The 26,118-nt window shown below is 44.5% G+C and overlaps 1 protein-coding gene and 1 pseudogene across 1 annotated transcript; one reads left to right on the top strand and one right to left on the bottom strand.

The window, feature by feature from the left end:
• Nucleotides 1-5,522: 5,522 nt before the first annotated feature.
• LOC124652790 lies at nucleotides 5,523-6,864 on the top strand (annotated as a pseudogene).
• A 510-nt stretch (nucleotides 6,865-7,374) lies between these two features.
• On the bottom strand, nucleotides 7,375-9,772 carry LOC124657270. Its single transcript, XM_047195848.1, has 3 exons — nucleotides 9,535-9,772; nucleotides 8,400-8,635; nucleotides 7,375-7,941 (listed from the first exon to the last, which is right to left on the bottom strand). The coding sequence occupies exons 1-3, from the start codon at nucleotides 9,770-9,772 to the stop codon at nucleotides 7,375-7,377; spliced, it is 1,041 nt and encodes a 346-aa protein (XP_047051804.1).
• Nucleotides 9,773-26,118: the final 16,346 nt, after the last annotated feature.

The raw sequence follows: 26,118 nt of genomic DNA, 5'->3' as shown, positions 1-26,118 counted from the left end.
ATCGACATTCTTACTTATCAAAGATACTACGATACACCCCCTATACTTGTGGGTCATCAACCACTGACCTCCGTCCTCCGACAGAGGCCACCATGGCAAAGCGGAGCCTCCGCTCTAAATCGCACATGGCTGCAGTCCTCCTTATGATGCACAGCGCAGGGCCTCATGCACCCACAGGCTTCTCGGTGCGCCCTCCGGCTCCACGCACAACAACGGCCACGCACCCATGGGAGGGAGACTCGGGGGGGGGAGAGGGGCAACGGGGGCGGCCGGTGGTGGTGGTGGCGGTGGCGGAGGTGGGGGTGGAGTAGGCGCAGGTGGCGGCGTGGGCGGTCGCGGAGGAGGCGCAGGAGCGGCCGCACGACTAGGTTCTCTACCAGGACCCCTCAGGGCCCTAGCAGGCTCACCCCTGACAGGCGAACGGTGGCACACCATCTTGGCCAGCGCAAGATTCTGGAGCTCTTCCTCAGACGAAGGACTCCGAGGCCGCTTGCACCCTCTGGCCGGGTGCCCCCTGAGCCAACATCGGACGCAAACCTCCTCGTTGGTGCAGTCCCACTTCCGGTGGCCAGGCTCGTAGCAGCAGAAGCAGAGGCCATCCATCTCCGGCGCGACCGCGCCACGGCCTGCCGCCACATCGTCTTCTTCGAGGGCCTCGGCTGCTCCTAGACGAGCCGATCTTGAACTCGACCCCGGTCCGCCGCCAGGGCCTGCACCATCACCTCCGCACGCGGCGCGTCGACGCTGTTCCCAGACGAGGCGGAGGAGATCCCCAGGCCGGAGACGTGGTCGTTCCTGGCCGAGGACACCGAGTCGGAGCTCTCAGCACCCTGCCACCGCTGCGAGAACCCCGGAGGGTGCGAGGCTGAGGACTCCATGGCGACGCAAGGGAGGGAAGGGAAGGGAGAGAGGGAGGTTGGGGGCCGGGGAAGGGGTCGCCAGCGAGGAACCGCCGCGGCGGCGGGCGACGCTCTCACCTACCTGCGGAGGACGCTCTCACCTACCTGCGGAGCATAGTTTTTTTTCTATCTTGCTCTACGGTGTGTCACATCTCACATGTGGGCATAGTTAGTGAGAAGAAATAGGAAAATTAAGTAGGGGATCCAATATAGCATACCGTCAAAATGCGTCCCTAAAAAATTAGAAGTCCCCTACCTGGCCTTTTGCGAGAATGCTAAACGTACGTTTTCTTTCCAGCAATACCAAAGTTCGAATAAAAGTTGAACAAATGCCAATTCCATGTTTTTACATCGGACCTTCAAAACCAAAAGTAGGGTGCATCTCTGTCTTTGTTCGTTTAAAATTAATCCTTGACATCTCAGTGACAGAAGCTGCCTGAAACGGAACAACTTAAACATAATTTTTTTTAAATGGGGAACTTAGCCCCGGCCGGCTTACTTAAACATAAAACGTACACACAAAAGATGCAACAAAACATCGATAGTCACAAACTCACATCCCAACAAAAATTCCCTGGAATAAAAAAACATGATTTTTCGTGCCACTGTGAGACATGTTAATTTGGCAATGATGTTTCAATGAACGGATGATAAATAAGATGAGCAGCTTCTAGAACATTCTAGGTGATTATGCAGGCACAGTTCTGGAACATTCCAGTGAGTCAGAAATAAAGCCACTAGCAAATGCACCATTGCTTTTGTAACTAATTGCCATCTTATTATACAAAATTACGGTCAATGTAACTATGTAAGGGTTAGGTTTGTTGTTTATATGTGCACTTTCGGTGTCCTTGCCAAGATTCAAAATATCAGATATCCGGTTTATATGGGTGCAGCTTTGAAATGTCGGAGTTCGGATATCATGTGATATATCGCACAATCAGTAGTTATTATTGGAGAAAATATCCATTTTTTTCCGTAGTTCTTGTTCAAGACATGCCATGTCATTTTTTTTCTCCAAACGGGGCAGGAGCTCTACCTTTTCATCGATTAAGAAGGGGAAAATACAGTTCAAGGCTGGCCTAAGCCACAAACACATTACATTTTTTCGATAAAGAGAATATATTAATATCAAGAAGATACCAATTACACCCAGTCTCTGCAACAACGCACCACCCTAATAGCACTACGGATGCACACAGCCAAAAAAAGGAAAAAGAAAACTAAGAAACAAAAGTCCCGCTACAGTATCTCGGGCCTAACAACAGCAATACATCTACCGCCAAGACAACACTTGAATTACAGACTCTCCAAAAAACGACGCCTCCAAGAAGGGAACAGTGTTCAAACACCGTCGTCGCCCGATCAAAGATCTTAGGTTTTCACCCTGAAGATAGTCTCCACTCTCAAAACAATGCCTCCACCAAGGCCATTGCCAGGCACAACCAGTTAAGGCCAGACCTTGGGTTTTCACCCTGAAAGGTAGGACTCTGCACTTCACCTGTGTTGTCGCCCCCACTTTCATACCGCTGCTGTGAAATCCGGAACACCAAGCAAGTCTCTCAACAGCGCGGAGACTTGAACCTCCCTTAGCTAGTCCTCCCCTCTGGCCTTCATGAAATTCTCTTCTTCCGACTTTCATCATTGATCCATAGTCACTTGACGTCAACACAGAAAAAGAGCTTCGCGCCGCTCCCTCCAGAACCAATCGGTCTGAATAAAAGCATGGGTGCGCACGACCGAATACCTCTGATCCATCAAAATCCAGGCAAAGCACTGTTACGTTCACCGGCAGAGCCTTCCGGAACTCAACCCACCGGCCAGACCACGAGTCCAGGCCTCCGGTAGGTCCTCGTCTTCACGCAAGAGAGGCTCTAGGACCGCCGCCTTTATACAGGTCGGACCCCCACGTCGGCGACCATCTCGGGCTGGCCAATCCAACCCTCCACCGGCGACACCAACGCCGGCTTCCATGCTCCTCCATCTCGCCGCCGGATCGCGGTGATAGATCAAAAGATCCACCACCACCAACCGCAGGCCGACCCTCTCCGGCGTAGAAGAGAGCCACCTCCTCCGTTGAACCCAAGGCTGCTGCCCAGGGTGCCCTCGTGACGCGGAAGAAGCCTGAGATCGCCTCCACGCACCGACGAGAGGCGGGGGGAGGGCATGGCGCAGACCGAGGGCCTGGCCGCCGCCAACCACCAGCCCCTACCGGTGTGCTGCGGGTGGAAGCCTACGGGAGGGGAGGGGGGGCCGCAGTGCAAGAGCCGCCGCCGCCCATCACCATCCGCGCCGGCCGCCGCCGCGTGCGTCGAGCAGGGGAGAGCCCGTCCGCGTCCCCCCCGTCGGCGAGGAAAGGCCCCCGCCACCGCCACGCCCCGTGGGTCTTTGCCCCAGCGGCGCTACCGGCGGCGGCGGTTAGGGTTGAGGAGGGGGTCGGGAGGGGGTCGGGAGGCGGTTAATGTTTGAAGTTTGGGAAGACCGGTGAGGGACTCGTAGGCTATGTGGATTCAGATTTTGCTGCCAATTTGGATAAGAGAAGATCCCTCACAGGTTATGTGTTCACTGTTAGTGGATGTGCTGTGAGTTGGAAGACAACGTTACAATCTGTTGTTGCCCAATCTACGACCGAAGCAGAATATATATATTTGCTTTTATAACAAACAAATTACATGACAAAGCAAGGCCACCAGAAAAATAGCAACGTGAAAATACCACCCTAAGCGACAATCTATGCGTAGTGCTTAGTCCCGGTTGCAATCCAGGCTAGACCTACCTCCTTAATCCCTAAGATTAGAATGGAGGGCATAGAGGACTTGTTGAAAATCCTAGCGTTGCGGACCGAAGACCTTTATGCCGAGCAAAGTGGCCCCAAAGGGTGTCGATGCATATGATGGAAGGTGGGGCACATAAGAGGTCAGTGTAAGTCTCTGGCGCGATTCTGCAAAGCTGGCAGAGTGGCTCATGCGGCCAACCCCTCTTTGTAAGGCGGTCAACAGTCCAAAGCCGTTATGAGAGGCAAGTCGGGCAAAAGCTTTGCACTTCGGGGGCACCCAGTTGTCCCACACGAAGGCTGTGGGATCCACAAACGGAAGACCGAAAGAATTTAGTCTTGGCAGCTGCAGTTTTTATGGGACTGATGAATTTCAATGAGACCTTACCAAGAATGGTGTTTTCTCGGTTAATTTAATGTATAGAGCGCTGACCATTCCCATTCAATCGATTCTCAATAATAAATTTATTTGGAAGATGAAGATACCACTGAAAACGAAAGTTTTTGCATGGTACCTTCGTCGAGGTGTGATTTTAACCAAAGATAACCTTGTTAAACGTAACTGGCACGGTTGTAAGAGATGTGTTTTCTGTCATCAAGATGAGACAATAAAACATCTTTTTTCAACTGTAGATTTGCTAGATCTATATGGTGAGCAGATGGGTTCTACATACCCGCCTCATAGCGTTGCAAATATATTTGGCAATTGGCTAAATTGGGGTAGATACTATGTATAAAACGCTTATTAGAGTGGGCACGATTGCAGTTGTATGGTCGTTGTGGCTATGTAGAAATGACAAAGTTTTCAATGACAAATTATTCTCTCATGCAGGTAATTTACCGATGTACGGTCTTGCTCCATTCATGTTCGCCACTTCAGCGCTCGGAGGACCGAGACCTATTTATTGAGGTGTCTACACGGTTGGAGAACACGGCCAAAGAGTTTATTTTCTAACATGGGTGGCTGCATATTAGGCGGATTGGAGTCAACGAAGCGTAGTCTATTTTAGTTCCTTTTTATCCATCTTTTATTTGTTTTTCAGACTCGATACTCGAACGGCTGTGTACATCTTAGTTATGTGAGGCTGGATGTAATGCTTGAATTTTTAAGTAATAAAACGCCCTTTGTCGAAAAAAGGCAGCTGCAGTTGTGTAGATGCCACTGGGTCTGGGCATTCAGGTTCCAAGAAATGCCATCAGGAATCTCCGGTTCTAGGGTAATGATTTTGTAGCTTTGTTCTAGGGATGAAAAGTTCACCCGGAAGACCCAAAGAATTGGCCTATCATATTTATCGCAGTTCTCATCACCAAAGCATGAAAATGTCACATCCTGCACAAATAATTTATTTTGTAAAAAAAATTCATAGAAATTCGGTTTTTATGGTAAAGCCTCAACTTGTTATCTTGCATTCATCACCACTGAAGGCTCTAAATCCCAAGGGCCTGTTCCTTGCCGGCTCGTTTACTTCTTCCCCGGTGTTTCTAGTGCCGGCAAGTGGCAGCACCGAGCAGGTCCGATGTACTAGGGGTAGATCGTTGGCGCCAAAATCAAATCCAAGCAGCCGTTCCACTCCGCTATATGTATTCTTCTGTATATCTATATGCCAGAGAACCATACAAGGATCAATATTATGCCCATCGCTGTCGACAAAAGATGTTAACCATCTTCTTCCTGTTGTCATGTATTCTCTTTGATTATGACCTTGTCAAGAGGGGCAGTCTTGAAAAGATGCATACAGACCTGAGCTTCTACAAATAAGCTCGCAAGTTTCAGCATGACACTTCAAGCTCAGGCGCCCAGCTAGCAGCTCTTATCTTGCTCCTACTTGGAAGCTTTGCATCGATCATCCATGGTTAGATGCATGGGTCCCTTGCAGGGCTCTCATCTTGCTCCTACTTGCCTCACTGGCCAGTTCGAGTTTGGCGCAGTCAGGCTACCGCGCTGCGCTCACCCACGTCGACTCCAAAGGCGGCTTCACCAAGGCCGAGCTGATACGCCGAGCCGCTCATAGGAATCGCCTCCGAGCGACGTCGGGTTATTCCATAACCTCTTCCAGCTCGGACAGCAGCGCTAGGCTTTACTCGGGCCAAGCCGAGTACCTCATGGAGCTCGCCATCGGGACGCCGCCGGTGGCATTCATCGCTCTGGCCGACACCGGCAGCGACCTCACCTGGACGCAGTGCCAGCCGTGCAAGCTGTGCTTCCCACAGGACACGCCCATCTACGACACCTCCGCCTCATCCAGCTTCTCCCCGGTGGCCTGCTCCAGCGCCACCTGCCTGCCCATATGGAGCCGCAACTGCTCCTCCTCGCCAGTCTGCAGGTACCGCTACGCCTACGGCGACGGCGCCTACTCGACGGGGATCTTGGGGACGGAGACGATCACCTTCGGATCTAGTTCGACCTCTAGCGCGGCTCATGGCGTCGCGTTCGGCTGCGGCGCCGACAACGGGGGCGCCTCGTACAACTCCACGGGGACGGTCGGCCTCGGCCGAGGGACGCTCTCCCTGGTGGCGCAGCTAGGGGCCGGCAAGTTCTCCTACTGCCTCACCGATTTCTTCAACTCTAGCCTAGGCAGCCCCTTCATGTTCGGGTCTCTAGCGGACATTGCCGAGGGCGATGCCGTTCTGGTGCAGTCGACGCCGCTGTTGCAGAACCCGCGGATACCGTCGCGCTACTACGTCTCCCTGGAGGGCATATCGCTCGGCGACGCCCGCCTGCCGATCCCGAACGACACCTTCGCGCTGCGTGCCGACGGCACCGGGGGCATGATCGTGGACTCCGGCACCATCTTCACAGCCCTTGATGAAAGCGCTTTCAGGGTGGTCGTCCACCATGTGGCTGCCGTGCTCGGGCAGCCGGTGGCGAACGCGTCTAGCCTGGACAGCCCTTGCTTTCCCGCGCCAAATGGTGAGCGGCAACTTCCAATCATGCCGGACATGGTGCTGCACTTCGCCGGCGATGGGGATACGAGGCTGGACTTTACCGGCGGTGCGGATATGAGGCTGCACAGGGACAACTACATGTACTTCAACGAGGAGGACTCGTCCTTTTGCCTGAGCATTATTGAAGGAACAACGTCAGGGTCGACTTCGGTGCTTGGCAATTTCCAGCAGCAGAATATACAGATGCTGTTTGATATGACTGTCGGGCAAATGTCATTCCGGTACACCGACTGCAGTAAGCTCTGATGTCGGAAGCGTATAAGTAATCGCTAGGGAGACCTTGGTCCAACGTTTAAATTCCTTGTTCCTGCTTTAATTACTTAGGTTGGACAATTTAAATATAAATGATGCAGTGCTTTCTGATGGATGCAAGAGAAAGTTCACAAGGAAGTCGAGTGAATGTGTCGTGTGCATCATCCTGATTCAGTAGGTTTATTAGAGTTGACCAGTTGGTCAAAGAACTCATGATTCATGAGCATCCATTCAGTCAGAAACTGGAGTCCGTCAGGTACATCATCCGCTCTCATTTTCTCAGGTCTCATCCGCCAAAGTTGAGTGAATGTGTACGGTGTACCAACCTGGAAAATTCCTCCATGCTTTTAATCTAACCCCTGGAACTACATTAATGGAGAGAAGACACAAAATGTGAAACAACTATACTATTTATGTTCATCACAAGTCCATGAATCTAGACTACCTAGGTTTTTAGTCTCTTGGCCTGCTCATCATACATACACAAGTATGTCCGGACAAACCTTAAGCAGGAAAGCCACAAGGCAAGGTTGACCAAGTTACCTTTACTGAGATCAAAGCCACATCAATCTTTATCTCTTGAATATCATGCCCGTGGGTTTTGGCACTGAATGAACAACAATGTTGGTTTGAACCGGATGACACAGCTTCCACCTTGAATTTCAAATCTATCAAAGAGTCCTTCACTGCGGCAACCACAAACCTCCTTAAGACACGTGGCTCAGTGATGGAATCATCGAAGATCTGGATATCCTCATCTATCCCACTAGTTAGACATCCAAGAGAGAGATTAAAATTGCTCTGCACTTCCAATATGATAATCTCTATAGTCGCCTCAACTGCCCGACAAAGACGTGATAAACTCATATTAACTGCGCCATCTCCGCCACGGATGTCAAGCATGAATGGCTGATTCCATAGGCCTCCATCTCCTATGAGTGATGCACCATCGATCAGTTGTAGGTCATCATTTTCGTGATCGCCTATCTTGATCCTCATATCGTATTCAATTAGAGTAAAGTCACTCATCTCTATGCCTCGCTTTGGGCCAACCATGTTGATGAGAGAACCCTACAAAATTATTACAGTATTGTATTTAGTAGCTCTTTGTATAAAAGTAAGAAATATATATAGATAAATACCCAGGTTGTGATGTTTAACTTGTAACAATGTTTGCCAATATTTTGCAACTGATAACCAAGATCTTTGTCACGTGTCAAACAAAATGGTTAAAAAAGCATAGCGGTGATTGGGATTATTTGACCCCTGAAATGCCAAACTCCATCTAAATCTAGTGTCTAGATGATTATTCATGGAAGTTTTGCCCGCATGGCACCGTCCAACTAACGAGCCGCATAGGCAAACCTCCTTCAAAACTACCTCAAGATCTAATTTAGACAGTAGTGGATACATTTAACGAGCAAACACCTGGTTTTATAACTAAGGGAGTTAAGCAGAAAAAATGATACGAGGGGGTGTTAGGATAGACTTATTTTTTTAAATAATTGCAGATGGGTATGGATGTGTACCTGCTGCACAGTGATGGGAAAGTCCCTGCTAATATTGACAACATAATTAAGCAATGGATCGAGATCATCCCGTATTGCTACATATCCATACAGCTCTACTGAGCCACCATCCATAGGAATTTTAGCAAGCTCCAATGAGAAAACTTGCAGCATGCCGCGAGCATAATGCTTCATGCAAGTTCCATCGTGAATGATGCAATCTGTGGGATTTGAAAACGTCATTGCCTCCAACCTAGCTTCACAAAAAGTAAAGTTACATTGTAAGTTTGTAACAGGAATTAATGCAGTAAAAAAAACACATGCCATTCAAAAACCTTAAAATGTTGTTTGAGAACTACGTTGCTTCATTTAATCTAATAAGTACATGTGAATCTAGATGAATCTACGACACTTATTTCCGAATGGAGAACATAAACTATCTATGTTCTTTTCAGTAGGAATTTTGCTCCCTCGAAAAGTTCTTTAGGAACAACAAATGAAGCATTGCCTCGAAAAGCTTATCGGATCCTTCCACAGAAAGTATGGATATATGGCTAGTGAGGATTAAAGATAATATTAACACAAATTGATGTTCTCTTTTGTACCAAAGAATACAAAAAAATTCACCTATAAATGCGATTGGTGTGCTAGGAGGGTTTGTCTGGATGATTTCCAGTCCATTAGTGCTACAACTCAATCAGAAGAAAGAGGCGGGAGAGCAATCTCCATCCTTTGAGAATCGAACGGGAAGAGACTCTTAGTATAACTACAATCATATAACTACAATCATATCGCAATAGGGTTGCTCCACGTAGTAAGATATTCGAGTGAATGGCATAAGATTGGTGGGCCTTCCGTAAATTCGCCATTGTATGACAAAAAAAGCAGCTTGATAATGTTTCATGTAAAAATATGAGATACCAATGTTCAACGAAACAAATCATGTGTTAGATACATGTATTTGCATTTGTACAATACATACCCATATATATGATAAGAGCCGCACCACGTTTGGTGTCGACCTAGTACCCATTATTTCCCAAACTGTATTGTCTAATAAATCACATATCTCTAACAATAACAGATCAAAAAAATAGGATTGCTCAAAAACAGAGATGAAAAATACTAGAAAAAAGAGATGGTATGTATCACTTACTCTCGTCACGGTCTACAATTCGAAAGTCTTGTTTCCACCAAAGCCAATCCATATCCCAGTACATAGAACCATCGCGGTGACTGCTTGCCGCAAGTTCATTACGCAAAGTATAACCTCCTTCCTCACTGGCAACGGATTCAGCCGTGTGATCCTCGGTTTCGCTCCTTGGATCTTCCTCAGGACCGGTGACGTCCACCTTTGGGCCCCGTGTAGCACCCTTGCCATCTATAGCCTCCATGGTTGTCCTACACAACATTTTCATCATCAGAGCAAGAAAACATATTTTTGGTTTCAGAAATCATCATGAGAAGTGTAAATAGAAACCAAAAACTGGCTATATATAACAATCCATATCCAAAACTATAGTAGCAAACAGGTAAAGGCGCAACAAGTGGAACCAAGAAAACACGCACACACCGGGAGCCAAGACGGCGGACAGGTGGACTGGGATCCGGCAGGAGTGGGAGGGCTCGTCGCGCGAGCGCTGGTGGCCAGCGCCGGCGAGATGCCATGAGGGAGAGGAGAGACCGCGAGGGAGATGAGAGGCGGTGCATCGGGGCAGGAGAACGAGGTGGGCGATGTAGAAGAACGGGAGCTAGGGATTAGCGTCAGAGCGCGTGACGGCGGCGTCTGGACTGGGGCCGTGGGCGATCGCGCCTTGCAGGCTCTCTGGCTCTGCCTTTCAGGCCTTCACACGTCTCAGGGTGCACGGGGGAAATAGATTTCAGCGATGGGCTGTCGAGCTCTGAATTTCCATCATGCAATAATAAAGCGAGGTGAATGGGAACCAATTATTGGACTTAGCCCACTGAATTGGCCTTCGGCGTGCCCGGCCCGCTCAGGAATTCCACATCCACTATACAAAAACTCTACATCTAAAAAAAACTTGCTTGAGACCCTGTCGCAAGCAGAATTCATCACAATGGCGACGACACTTTGGGCAATTTGGTACGCCAGAAGGAAGATTATTTTTGACGGCGAGTTCCAAAGTCCTATGTCCACCCACTGTTTCATCGAGGGGTATCTCCGTGATATCTCCTTGTCAACTACCGAGTCGGAGAAGCCTAAAGGCGGTGTAGCTCAGCCGCGGCCAAGATGGATTCCTCCGAACCCGGGGCTTGCTAAACTGAATGTGGATGCAGCTGTGTCCAAGGTGGCGAAGAGCGGAGCACTGGGTGTTGTCTGCCGGAAGGAAGATGGCTCTTTCATTGGCGCCTCAGCTGTGTCGATTCAGAATATCTCGGACCCTGCCACCCTAGAAGTCATGGCGTGCAGGGAGGCGTTGGCACTTGCAGCTGATCTTCAGCTAAGGCATTTGGTGATCGCCTCGGATTGTTTACAGGTCATAAACAATCTGAAGGAGGAGTTTGTGGGCAGCTATAGCATGATCATTGATGAGATCAAGGCTTGGGCGAAGGATTTCTCGAGTGTAGTCCTTTAGACATGAAAATAGGGTGTCAAATTCAGAGGCCCATCGTGTGGCTCGTAGTTTTATTTCTGTTAATCCTGGCCGGCAAGTTTGGTTGCTAGAACCCCCGGCAGATTTATGTATACCTCTGATTATTGATCAATAAAGGGGTCTGATTCTCTCAAAAAAAAAATCTAAAAAAAACTTTACACAAACTCTAAAATACTACGAGATACAATCTGTAATTAAAAAATCAGGCACTTATAATGAATCACACAGAGTAAATATTATAGGAAACTTTGACATTTATTATGGATCAGAGAAAGTATATAGGCTTCGTACCTCAATAACCTACGAGATTGAAACCCGGAAACCTATGGAAAACAAAGGGGTAGTAAAGTGATGTCTTCCAACGATAATGTACCATATATATGAATATTTTTATAGTGTGAACCTTTTTTTAGTTAGAACTCACATTATGTTTACCAAATATAGTACATAAACAAACACTCATAAATATGCACATAGACTCCACCCTATAAGCACTTCGTACGCACACCCTGTCCCTATGAGCACATCTGAAAGACTGAATCTAAAAATTGACCCGTCGAGCCTTGAGATTGACGAATTCAACACAGAGGACCCGCTATCGACGTAAACGTCGCCTCCCACCGAAAAATATTTCATCTTTGTGAGACACCAAAATGTCGAACAAGGGTTTGATCCTTTACATGTTTGCATGGCGAGGAAATGTGGATCATATTCTCACTACGGGAACGCGCCGAGGTGCCGACGGCCAGATCCTGTGCCGACGGCAAAATATCGGGGCCGTCGACACATGACCCGTTCCGGCCAGGCCAGCAGGTTAGCCGTTGGCACAGGAAAACCGTCGGCACATGAAGGTCTGTGCTGACGGCAACCGTCGGCACAGTTTCGACCATCGGTACAGCCTCTCCGTCGTAACGGTGAAGTAACAGCGTCAGAACCGGCACATATTTCAGCCCTGTGCCGACGGCTTTGCCGTCGGCATAGCTATTTTCCATTTTACCACATTAATCTTCGAAAAATCATAACTAAATCATTATAATTCAGAAAAATACAAATAATATATCAAAATTTTCAGAAAAATAAGATCTATCTTGGAAAAATATGAAACACGGAATATTAAAAATATCTCAAAAAATCTTCAAAAAATGAGCTATCATGTCTGATGTTTTATGGATTTCACACAGAACAACCAATGTTATGGCTAGAATCGTCGCATAGTTTGTGATAATGTGCCCATATTGTGCACACATGTGCATCTTGGGATGTCTTACGGTGTTACAGGAGGAAGTTTTCCATTTCATCGCACGAAAAAACGATTTTCTATTTTTGAGGTGTCGAAAACGGGGTGTTTGTGAAGCAACCACCAAATTAAAATTTCACAATGATACCAACACATTTTTCAAAAATACTAGACCACATAAGATAGACAATTTCTTAACCGGTGTATCTGGAACCTTTCCGTCCACCCCTCATGAAAAAGACAAATTCCTGCCGAATCGGTAGGAGACCGACCAAATTTGAACTACATGTACATGATATAATCCTCAAGATTTTTTGTAAAAATCATTTTTAGGTTCACAACATGCTATTTCATCAGAGATCTAGTGCAATTTTGGTGAGCCTCAGGCCCGGGCAAAGGATCTTCTTGCCCGCCGTTTTGAATATAGTTTGAAATGGGCATATAAAATTTGAAAACGATCCAAACAATGTGAAACCTTCGCGTGGTGTCATATTATGTGTCATATTTGCAACAAAAATATTAAAGTTGGAAAATTGCAAACATCACAAAAATTCTTCACAAAATGAGCTATCATGTTCGAGGTTTCATGACATTTAGGTCAAACAACCAATGATATGGATAGAATCGTGGCATAGTTTGTGATAATGTGCCCATATTGTGCATACATGTGCATCTTGGGATATCTTACGATGTTGTAGGAGGAAATTTTCCATTTCATCGCACGAAAAAATCATTTTCCATTTTTGAGGAGTCGAAAACAGAGTGTTTTGTGAAGCAACCACCAAATTAATGTTTCACATTGGTACCAACACATTTTTCAAAAATATTAGACCACATAATATGGACAATTTCTAAACCGGTGTATATGTAACCTTTCCGTCCACCCCTCATGAAAATGACAAATTCTGCCGAATCGGCAGGAGGCCGACCAGATTTGAACTACAGGTACATGATATAATGCTCAGGATTTTTTGTAAAAATAATTTTTAGGTTCACAACATGCTATTTCATCAGAGATCTAGTGCAAGTTTGGCGAGCCTCAGCCCCGGGCAAAGGATCTTCTTGCCCGCCGTTTTGAATATAGTTTGAAACGGGCATAAAAATTTCAAAAACGATCCAAACAATGTGAAACCTTCGCGTGGTGTCATATTATGTGTCAAATTTGCAAGGAAAAATATTAAAGTTGGAAAATTGCGAACATCACAAAAAATCCTTCACAAAATGAGCTATCATGTTCGAGGTTTCATGACATTTAGGTCAAACAACCAATGTTATGGATAGAATCGTGGCATAGTTTGTGATAATGTGCCCATATTGTGCACACATGTGCATCTTGGGATTTCTTACGATGTTGTAGGAGGAAGTTTTCCATTTCATCGCACGAAAAAATCATTTTCCATTTTTGAGGTGTCGAAAACGGGGTGTTTTGTGAAGCAACCACCAAATTAAAGTTTCACATTGGTACCAACACATTTTTCAAAAATAATAGACCAACTAAGATGGAAAATTTCTTAACCGGTGTATCTGGAACCTTTCCATCCATCCCTCATGAAAATGACAAATTCCTGCCGAATCGGCAGGAGGCCCGCCAGATTTGAACTACTGGTACATGATTTAATGCTCATAAATTTTTGGAAAAATTATTTTTAGATTCAAAATATGATATAGATGTCATATTTGGATTCCTCTCATTTTTCTAATCGATTTAGACATATTATTTGTCAAATTTTGATTTACAGATTTAAAAATATTAATTATTCCATATTAAATAAAAAAGAAAAAAATAAATCATTTTATTGTCCATTTGAATTCAAGATTAATATACTTATTCTTGTAGTTTATGTAGGTAATTGTTTGGAATTCAAAATTTAATGATGCGCGACATCAAGTAATAAGGGTTAATAGTATTGATATGGTATTATTGTCAATAAGGTGTCATTTCTTTCATGGAATCTAGTCTAAATGGAACCGAGAAGTTAAGCGTGCTAGGGGTGGAGTAGTGTGAGGATGGGTGACTGACCGGGAAGTCTGATCATGAGTGGAATTTGACCTAATATTAAGTGTAGTTAGAGTTAAAATGGTACCTAATATTAAGTGTAGTTAGAGTTAAAATGGTGCATGTGAGAGATTGAAAAAGTTGGGATAAAAAAAATTTAAAAAAAATTTGAAAAAATTTGAAAAAAAAAATTCAAAAATTTCGAGCCAAAATTGCCAAACGGCGTTATTTCTATGCCGACGGCTTTGCCGTCGGCACAGGATGCTGTGCCGACGGCCAGCCTGTGCCGACGGTAACTTTGTCTGTGCCGACGGCAAGGTGCCGACGGTTGCCGTCGGCACAGACGTGGGCCGACGGCGAGGCAGGCTGTACCGACGGCCGCCGGCCGCCGGCAGCTTGGCGGGTTCCCGTAGTGTCTAGTCCTATGTCCTTATGCGAGATAGGTGTGGTGCAGAGTTCTAAGCAGTGCGAGCCTACAACTTGCCGACCCAGGTTCCACAGACAATCTACAGAGATGGTGGACGGAGGCCCGCAAGCGAGTGAGGAGGATTGACAGGAAGCGCTTCGACTCGATGGTTATTTGCACGACATGGATGCACTGAAAGCAACGGAACGCGAGAGCTTTCGGAGAGGTGAGGAAGCAGAAGAATGTCGGCCAAATGGTAGATGAGATTAGAGATGAGTTCCACCTTTGAGAGAGGGTCAAGAGAGGAGGGAGGATAGGAGTAGCGAGAGAGTAGGCCTTAGGCGGAGGGGGGTTGGTGTGCGTGTGTCCTCGTCATGATGTTCGCATCTGGTTGCCGATTCTTGTAAATATTGTTGCTCTCTTCTATAAAGATAAGACACGCTCTACGCGTGCTCTCGAAAAAAAAGGTTTGATCCTTGGTGACCCGGCGGTGCCACCGCCCTCCCAACCAAAATTTGGTTATCTAATTTAGAACTCACTTGCAGCTTTAGAGTTGTACTTAGATTTAGTTGCAACATAAAAAAATCTTCAGTGGAGCTCACTTGCAATTAATTATTTTTTATTTATAATCTGACTTGCAACTGTAATTATAGTTGCAACCCCCACTTACAGAAATATCGTGCAGGAAAAGTGATGCAAGTCCGATGGTTCTCAAGTTGAACTAGCACTGGCGGCATGCATGCAACACCGACACTGCCGCCCATTCGGACTTTTCACTCGTACGCACGTATAATCGTATATTGATATGGACAAACGCCCTGAACAGCATAAGAACGCCCTGTACACAGACACGCAGATGCAGCCCCCGGATAGACAGGTACGTGCTAACATGTCGCTTTGTATCGTGCTACGTACGTATGTCGTCGTTCTTGATCGGCCGGGTTCACGTCAAAAGAGAAGAGAAGAGGGCCGGTGCTGTCATGGAAATGATGCCAAATTAATTAGGGGTGAATGCGGGATGCACGTTGACGCCTCAACCACTAAGTCCACAGGAGAGACTAATCACTATAGTACGTACCTGCAGTATTGCCCAAATCAGTCCACGGGGACTGGATCCCTTTTCCGGCGCTGCCAGCCTTCTTCTGATCCGCGCCAACAGCTCCTATAAAATGACGGCCATGTACGAGTGTTGCCAAGCAGTATAGTACTGGTACCAGTGGTGGAAGCTTAATTCCTTTCAAACATAAACAGTGGTGGAAACTTTGGAGCGACCAGGCACATGACATGACATGACATTGTGGCACCAGTATATTCAGCGAGCCCTGCCATCCAAAAGTTAAAGGCAGTGATTTTTCCTAACAAACAGATGCTCACAAATAAATGCATATACTCAATTCTATGAATGCTCAAACTAATCCATCGGCTCTTGAGATTGACAAAGTTACCACAGACGCCTTGCTATCGACGGGAACATCACCCCCAGTGAAAAAATATTTTACCATTTATAAGACACCAAAGTGTTAAACCAGGAGTTTGAGCTCTGGTGGGCTAGACGCGCCAGTGCCCTCCTAACCATCCAGTCACAAGTTAATTCTTGTTAAAGGAAGTGACTGAAATAGGCTTCGATCAGCTCTACAAGATCTCTTATGATTTAGCCTCTAAAATGGCTTCTTGTTCTTTAACTCATTATGTTTGGTCTAGTAAATAGAAGCGGTTCCGTACCAATCCATTAAACTTAACTTCCTAGAAAAAAGCGGTGTCTCCTCCGACGAAGAGTCGTCGAAGATCATCTCTCCATCGACCTCAACATCTACAGTATAGAATTGACTATGTTGAATTCGATTGCCAAAAAATAAAAAAATGGATAAAGCACAAAGAAACTCACCTAGTCAATTCATTGAACAACTTGAGGTTGGAGGAGGTCCAAAGGTTGGTCAACAACATTGATCCAATGTCGAAGTTGTGAGAAGCCCGGTGGGCCTTGGAGGACAAATCTTGCCGGTCGTCGGTTGGATATTCCAGTCACTACGGGAAAAACAGGCGTCGCCGTGCGGCTTTTCTTTGCCGTGAGCTACTGCACGGCAAAGAAATCTCTGCCGTGAGCACACAGTAGGACGCACGGCAACGAACACAAGCACGGCAAAGTCTGGGAGCAGCGCACGGCAATGAAACCAAGCACGGCAAAGATAGACTTGGCGCACGACAAAGAAACTTCTCACGGCAAAGTCCAAAGAAAGCGCACGGCAAAGAAACGTAGACGGCAAAGTCCTACAAGCCGCACGGCAAAGAAATAATGCACGGCAAAGGCCCTGGGCATTGCCGTGTCTCGCCCCTTTGCCGTGCGACAGACTAGTTGCACGACAAAGGGTCCTTTGCCGTGCGTTGTCTTCTTTGCCGTGCGCCAACATACATTTTATTTGTTTTTCTAACTATTTTATTTCATCTAATACTTATATTTATTTTGTTAATTAGTTTTTCTTTTTTATGACTATTTATTAGACAATGTGCAATACAAAATTAGTCTCCATGTTCAACCCCCACATATATCAGGGTTCCGGTGCTCCGGCGGCCGTCCCCCTCCTTCCCCAAAAACAGCGGGACGACGGGTCTACCCCCGTAGATTTCTCCGCGCGAGGGTGCACAATGTAATTTTTCATTCTTTTAGCTTTGTTAGGGTTAGGTTTTAGGTCCACTTGCAAGTTTTGGTGGCATTCCGGTGCTCCGGGGGTCATTCCCCCTAAAAACGGCTGTCTGTGGGCCCCGGATGGTCTACCCCCTAGATTTCTCCGCGCGAGGTTCCACCAATATACCTTTTCATAGGTTTAGGTTTGTTTAGTCCATGTACATATGGAAAACCATGTGTGGCACCCTTTGGCACAGTCTAGCCCCCGATATACCCGCGGCGGGACACTTCACCGTACACGTCCGTGAATCAGTAAGTGTTATCCCCGAAGGTGAGGAATGTCAGACCGGGGATCCATGCCATGCACCATTTGGTGAATCACACCTTGCACCACACTTTGACACATATCATATGCCCACATGCAAGATTTGGTGGGGTTCCGGTGCTCCGGCGGTCGTTCTCCCCCTCCTCCCCCCAAAACAGCGGAACGTGTGCCCCGGCGGGTCTACCCCCTAGATTTCTCCGCGCGAGGGTGCACCAATGTACTTTTTCATTCTTTTAGGTTTGTTTAGGACATATACACATGGAGAACCAAGATTGGGACCCTTTGGCACATATACCCGCAGCTCGAGCCATTATCACACGATCGAGGGTGTGCCTGATCTACTGGTTAGGGTTAGGTGTAGGGTTAGGGCTAGGGTCTAGGGTTTAGGGGAACTACTTTTGCACCATTAGATCTTGCACCACACTTTGACACATAGCATAGGCCCACATGCAAGATTTGGTGGGGTTCCGGTGCTCCGGCGGTAGTTCTCCCCCTCCTCCCCCCCAAAACAGCGGAACGTGTGCCCCGGCGAGTCTACCCCCTAGATTTCTCCGCGCGAGGGTGCACCAATGTACTTTTTCATTCTTTTAGGTTTGTTTAGGACATATACACATGGAGAACCAATATTGGGACCCTTTGTCACATACACACGCAGCTCGAGCCATTATCACACGATCGACGGTGAGCTGGATCTACTGGTTAGGGTTAGGTGTAGGGTTAGGGCTAGGGTTTAGGGGGTAGGGCTAGGGTTTAGTTTAAAGGTAAGTATTTATGGTTAGGTATAGGTTTAGGGTTTAGTGTTAGGGTTAGGGTTTATGATGCATGGTTCTGCAGCTCCGGTGTTGTGGTTTAGGGGTTTAGAGGGTTTAGGGCACGAAGCCTCCCAGATTTAGGGTTTAGGGGAGCTACTTTTGCACCATTATACCTTGCACCACACTTTGACACATATCATAGGCCCACATGCAAGATTTGGTGGGGTTCCGGTGCTCCGGCGGTCGTTCTCCCCTCCTCCCCCAAAACAGCGGAACGTGTGCTCCCGGCGGGTCTACCCCCCTAGATTTCTCCGCGCGAGGGTGCACCAATGTACTTTTTCATTCTTTTAGGTTTGTTTAGGACATATACACATGGAGAACCAAGATTGGGACCCTTTGGCACATTGATACGTCCAATTTGCATCACTATTTTATATCATAATTTGCTGTTATTCATTGATATATTTCATATTGGGACACAATACTTATGTTATTTCATCTATTTTGCATGTTTCATCATTATTGGAGGATCGAACACCGGAGCCGGGATTCTCGCTGGAAAAAGCACCGTCAGAACGCAATATTTCGGAAGATCAACTGTGGAAGGAAATTATACCAAAAATCCTATTTTTCAAGATGACGAAGGAAGCCAGAAGGAGGAGCCAGGAGGAGCCAGGGTGGGCCCACTTGACACTTTGGGAGCATTGAATAAATCTATTTGGTTTTGGCAAACTTAGCATTGGTCAATAGCAACAACACTTTGAGGTTTAAATAGAAAAGAGAAATACATGTAGATGTTTCATTGTCTTTCTTGTTAGCTTATAGTTCATTATTCTGAAGTTAAAATTGTTTGTGCTTACAAGGAAGATACATGATTGTTTCTATCATATGTATATTTGTTTGTTTCCCTCGACTCTTATGCTTGCTAATTAACCTTGCTAGCCAAAGACCTGTGCTGAGAGGGAATACTTCTCGTGCATCCAAACCTTCAACCAAACCTATGTTATTTGTGTCCACCATACCTACCTATTACATGGTATTTTCTGCCATTCCAAGTAAATACTTCATGTGCTACCTTTAAACAATTCAAAACTTAGTATCTCTTATTTGTGTCAATGTTTCATAGCTCATGAGGAAGTATGTGGTGTTTTATCTTTCAATCTTGTTGGGCAATTTCCACCAATGGACTAGTGGCTTCATCCGCTCATCCAATAATTTTGCAAAAAGAGCTGGCAATGGGATTCCCGGTCCCAAATTAATTAAACTAAATAGACACTCCTCCATGGTATGTGATTGATGGACGGCACCGAAGGATTCGGTTAGCCATGGCTTGTGTAAGCAAAGGTTGGGGGGAGTGTCATCATCATCATAAAGCTAAAATAAAAAGGCACTCCTTCATGGTATGAGATTGTTGGCGGGCACCGAGGATTCGGTTGGCCATGGTTTGTGAAAGAAAGGTTGGAAGGAGTGCCACACAAAAGGAAAATATTATGGGAGCCGCTCTTAGGAGGTTGTACGGCAAGGGGTTAGAGTACCCGCTACCAGTCGTTGACAACAATAAACACCTCTCAAAATGTTACTTTTATTATCTCTATATGATTTCAAAACTGAAAGAGCTCTAGCACATGATTTAATCCCTGCTTCCCTCTGCGAAGGGCATGTCTTCTACTTTATGTTGAGGCAGTAAACCTATTTCTCTCCATCTCAAGCAAGCATTTGAGTAGTTGTGATCAAACCATTATATTGTGATTTGCTACATCATGTCTTTTATTCTTCCTTGTTTAGTACAAGTTTTATCTGAATGAATATAGCTTTGCAAGTTATCAATGATTATGAAGAGACCATTATGATTGAGTATGCAAGTTGTGCATTATAAACTTTAAACATGAGAGCGCTGCTCAAGAAGATAAATATAATCTATTAATTGTTCTCTGACCAAGAACGAAGTTTGCCATCACCAATTATGATCTCTCATGCACCTTTACTTGTGATTACCTTATACTTGTTTCAATATGAGTTATAAGAGGTTGTTTACTACAATGTCCTGTGTGAATGAATATGATGTTTCTTGTCCGTATTTTGGTTATCGACTCTTCACTCCATAAACATGTGGTCATGTCTATTGAGTTCAGTTTCGCTTGGGGACAAGCGAAGTCTAAGCTTGGGGGGAGTTGATACGTCCAATTTGCATCACTATTTTATATCATAATTTGCTTTTATTCATTGATATATTTCATATTGGGACACAATACTTATGTTATTTCATCTATTTTGCATGTTTCATCATTATTGGAGGATCGAACACCGGAGCCAGGATTCTGCTGGAAAAAGCACCGTCAGAACGCAATATTTCGGAAGATCAAGCTGTGGAAGGAAATTATACCAAAAATCCTATTTTTCAAGATGACGAAGGAAGCCGGAAGGAGGAGCCGGGAGGAGCCGGGGTCGGCCCACACCCTAGGGCGGCGCGGCCCAGGCCCGGCCGCGCCGCCATGTGGTGTGAGGGGCCCACGACCCCTTTCGCCTCCTTTTCTTCGCCAAACCCTTCGTCCCGAAGACCTAAGCCACGAGGGGTACCTCACGAAGAGTTACGGCCGCCTCTGCGAGGCGGAGAACACCGAGAGAGAAAAGAGCTCTCCGGCGGGCAGGAATCCGCCGGGGAAATTCCCTCCGGGAAGGGGAAATCGACGCCATCGTCACCGTCATCGAGCTGGACATCATCTCCATCACCATCATCATCATCTCCACCATCATCACCGCCATCTCCTCCGCAGCACCTCGTCACCGCCGTAGCAATTTGGGTTTGATCTTGATTGTTTGATAGGGGAAACTCTCCCGGTATCGATCTATACTTGTTGTTGATGCTATTGAGTGAAACCATTGAACCAAGTTTATGTTCAGATTGTTATTCATCATCATATCACCTCTGATCATGTTCCATATGATGTCTCGTGAGTAGTTCGTTTAGTTCTTGAGGACATGGGTGAAGTCTAAATGTTAGTAGTGAACTATGGTTGAGTAATATTCAATGGTGTGATATTTAAGTTGTGGTGTTATTCTTCTAGTGGTGTCATGTGAACGTCGACTACATGACACTTCACCATTTATGGGCCTAGGGGAATGCATCTTGTATTCGTTTGCTAATTGCGGGGTTGCCGGAGTGACGAAACCTAAACCCGCGTTGGTATATCGATGCGGGGAGGGATCGCGAGGATCTCGAGTTTAAGGTCTGTGGTTAGATTTATTCTTAATTACTTTCTTGTAGTTGCGGATGCTTGCAAGGGGTATAATCACAAGTATGTATTTAGTCCTAGGAAGGGCGGTACATTAGCATAGGTTCACCCACACAACACTTATCATAACAATGAAGATTATTTAGCCGTATGTAGCGAAAGCACTAGACTAAAATCCCGTGTGTCCTCGAGAACGTTTGGTCATTATAAGTAAACAAACCGGCTTGTCCTTTGCGCTAAAAAGGATTGGGCCACTCGCTGCAATTATTTCTCTCGCATTTTACTTACTCGTACTTATTTCATCCGTTACATCAAAACCCCACGAATACTTGTACGTGAGCATTTACGGTGAAACCTTCATCGAAGCTGCTTGTCAACACCTTCTGCTCCTCGTTGGGATCGACATTCTTACTTATCGAAGATACTACGATACACCCCCTATACTTGTGGGTCATCAAGACTATTTTACGGCGCCGTTGCCGGGGGTGAAGCGCTATTGGTAAGTGGAATTGGTAAGGAAAACCTTTCTTGTTGTGCTGATTTTATTTACTTTGCTTTGCTATAAGTCATTATGGAGAGATCTTCTCTTCAATTTCTATTTGGGAAATCTACTACTACTGCAACGGTAGTAGATGAGGCGCCAGGTGAGGAAGTGATACCATATAAAATACCTATGAAAATTATTGAACGTGTTATGGATAACCGCTATGAAGGGGATGGAGCTGTCCATCCCGGTGATCATTTCTTGTTTTTGCATGAATTATGCGGGTTATTCAAATGTGCGGGTATTGCTATGGATGAAGTGAGGAAGAAATTATTCTCTTTATCGCTGTCCGGTAAGGCGGCGCATTGGTATAAATTCTTTGGATAATGGGGATTCTCTTGAATGGAATGATATTGTGCCCCGGTTTTATTCTAAGTTCTATCCTCCAAGTGAAATTCATAAGGATCGGAATCGCATATATAATTTTTGGCCTCATGATGGAGAGAGTATTGCCCAAGCTTAGGGGAGATTGAAGTCTTTAATGCTCAAATGCCCCATTCATGAGCTTCCTGGTAATGTTATTATTGATAATTTCTATGCAAGACTTTCTTTTCAAGACAAGACCTTCTTTGGATACTTCTTGTTACGGATCATTTACACGCAACAAAGAAGAGTTTAAAAGGGACCTTCTTGATCGAATCCAAGAAAATACTTGAAGGTTGGGAGAACGACAAGGATAGAGAATCGGGTATAATTTATGATTATAAATGCATTGAAGCTTTTATGGATACTTGATTTATTTCGTAATATGAGTGCTACATATGGTCTTGATTCCCAAGTTCGTTGTAAATCTTTATAAAGCTTTTGCCTCTCATTATGAATTGCCTAAGAAGAATTTTGATAAGTATCATGAACCATACAAAGATAAAATTGACTCATCTATTAATAAGTGTGTTGTTATTGAAGCTGACTGATCATGTTATTCCTGAAGCTTATATTGAAAAAACTCCTTTCCCTGCTAAAATGAAAGAGTACTCTGTTATAAATAGTGCGGTTCATAAAAGTGAAAAGAAACCTAGAGAACTTGAAGAACAAATAAAAATTGAACTTGCTGTTGCAATAGTTAAAGATCTTGTGATTTGAAAATGTTGAGGATGGTCATATTATTTTCTGTGAAGATGCTTCTAATATTGTTTCACATCCTAATAAACCCAAACAAGCTAGTGTTCCTATGCTATACTGTTAAAATTGGTGATCATTGCTATTATGGATTATGTGATATTGGTGCAAGTGTTAGTGCTATTCCGTATGAGCTTTACACGGAGATTATGCACGAAATTGATTCTTGTGAACTTGAAGATATTGATGTGGTTATTCAGCTGGCTAATAGAGAAACTATTTCACCAATTGGTATTGTCCGAGATGTGGAAGTTTTATGCGGTAAGATTAAATATCCTGCTGACTTTTTGGTACTAGGTTCTGCTGCTAGTGATTATTGTCCTATCATTTTTGGTAGACCTTTTCTAAATACTTGTGGAGCTATTATAGATTGCAAGAAAGAGAAAATTTTGACTAAATTTTCTGGTGAATCTTATGAGTTTAACTTCTCTAAATTTACTAAAACTCCTTATAAAGCTGATTTGCCTAGTAATGATTTTAAAATGGAGCGGTGTGCATCTATTGTTCTTGTTCCTAACAATCCTTTGCGGCAACATTTGGAGGATAGCGAGAGTGAAATTTTTAGGAAAGAAAGAGATGAACTTGAGGAAATCTTTCTTCGCCAACCTATTCTCAAGCACGATTTACCGGTGGAAGATTTGGGTACAACACCGCCACCTAAGGAAGATCCTGTTTTTGATTTAAAGCCTTTACATGATAATCTTAAATATGCTCATATTGATGATAAGAAAATATATCCTGTTATTATTAGTTCTAAGCTTACAGAGTTTGAAGAAGAAAGATTATTGCAAATATTGAAGAAACACCGAGGAGCTATTGGCTACACTCTTGATGATTTGAAGGGGATTTCTCCATCTATTTGCCAACATGCTATTAATATGGAAGATGATGCAAAGCTTGTTGTTGAACCTCAGCGTCGTCTAATTCCGAAGATGAAGGAAGTGGTAAGGAATGAGGTATTACGACTTCTTGAAGCTGGTATTATATATCCTATTGCTTGATAGTAGATGGGTTAGTCCTGTACATTGCGTTCCCAAGAAAGGAGGTATGACTTGTTGTGCCTAATGATAATGATGAGCTCATTCCTCAAAGAGTGGTTGTAGGGTATAGAATGTGCATTGATTTTCGAAAAGTTAATAAAGTTACTAAGAAAGATCATTACCCTTTACCATTTATTGATCAAATGCTAGAAAGATTGTCTAAAAATACTCATTTTTGCTTTCTTGATGGTTATTACGGATTTTCACAAATTCTTTGTTAAAGCTAAAGATCAAGAGAAAACCACCTTTACTTGTCCCTATGGAACTTATGCTTATAGACGTATGCCTTTTGGTTTATGTAATGCTCCTGCTACTTTTCAAAGATGCATGTATGCTATTTTTCATGGTTTTTGTGAAAGTATTGTAGAGGTATTCATGGATGATTTTTCTGTTTATGGGAATTCTTTTGATAGTTGCTTGCGAAACCTTGATAAAGTTTTGCAGAGATGTGAAGAAACTAACCTTGTTCTTAATTGGGAGAAATGCCACTTTATGGTTAATGAAGGAATTGTATTGGGACATAAAATTTACGAGAGAGGTATTGAAGTTGATAGAGCTAAAGTTGAAGCAATTGAGAAGATGCCCTATCCGAGGGATGTTAAAGGTATTCGTAGTGTTCTTGGTCATGCTTGGGTTTTATAGGAGGTTTATTAAAGATTTCTCCAAGATTTCAAAGCCTCTTACTAATCTTCTTCAAAAAGATGTACCATTTGTTTTTGATGATGATTGTAAGGAAGCTTTTGAAACTCTTAAGAAAGCCTTAACAAGCTGCTCCTATAGTTGAACCTCTGATTGGAATTTACCATTTGAAATTATGTGTGATGCTAGTGATTTTCTTGTAGGCGCTGTTCTTGGACAGCGAGTAGATAAAAAACTGAATGTTATTCATTATGCTAGTAAAACTCTTGATGCTTGCTCAAAGAAATTATGCTACAAGCTGAAAAGGAATTATTAGTTGTAGTCTTTGCTTGTGATAAATTTAGATCTTATATTGTTGATTCAAAAGTTACTATTCATACTTGATCATGCTTGCAATTAGATACCTAATGACAAAGAAAGATGCTAAGCCGAGGCTTATTAGATGGGTACTTCTTTTGCAAGAATTTGATTTACATATTGTAGATAGGAAAGGTGCTTGATAATCCGGTTGCTTGATAATTTGTCTAGATTGGAAAATATTGCTTATGATCCTGATTCCTGTTAATGATAGTTTTCCAAATGAACAATTGGGCTGTGATAAAGGTGAGCTCGCGAGACAGTCCTTGGTATGCTTGATTATGCTAACTTTATTGTTTCCAAGTACTTGCCTCCAACCTTTTCGACTCAGGCAAAGGAGGAAATTCTTTTATGATTTGAGGCATTATTTACGGGATGACCCACACTTATATAAAGAAGGAGTGGATGGTATTATGCGAAGATGTGTTCCCGAATATGAACAACAAGAGATATTGAGTAAATGTCATGGCGGTGCTTATGGAGGACATCACGCCGGAGATAGAACCGCGCAAAAAGTTCTACAATCAGGTTTTTATTGGCCAACTCTCTTCAAGGATGCGAGAAAGTTTATTTTATCTTGTGATGAATGCCAAAGGGTTGGTAATATCTCCGGACGCAATGAAATGCCTATGAATTATACTCTTGTTATTGAACCGTTTGATTGTTGGGGATTTGACTTCATGGGACCTTTTCCCTCTTCAAAAGGTAACACTCATATACTTGTTGCTTGTTGATTATGTTACTAAATGGGTGGAAGCCATACCTACAAAAAGTGCTTGATGGTGAGACCTCTTTAAAAATGCTTTTAGATATTATTTTCCCTAGATTTGGAGTGCCTAGATATATTATGACTG

Source organism: Lolium rigidum, chromosome 5 (genome assembly GCF_022539505.1).
Source record: "Lolium rigidum isolate FL_2022 chromosome 5, APGP_CSIRO_Lrig_0.1, whole genome shotgun sequence".
Classification (NCBI taxonomy): domain Eukaryota; kingdom Viridiplantae; phylum Streptophyta; class Magnoliopsida; order Poales; family Poaceae; genus Lolium; species Lolium rigidum.
The sequence above is the reverse complement of the archived record's forward strand: the minus strand, read 5'-3'. Positions and strand labels throughout refer to the sequence as shown.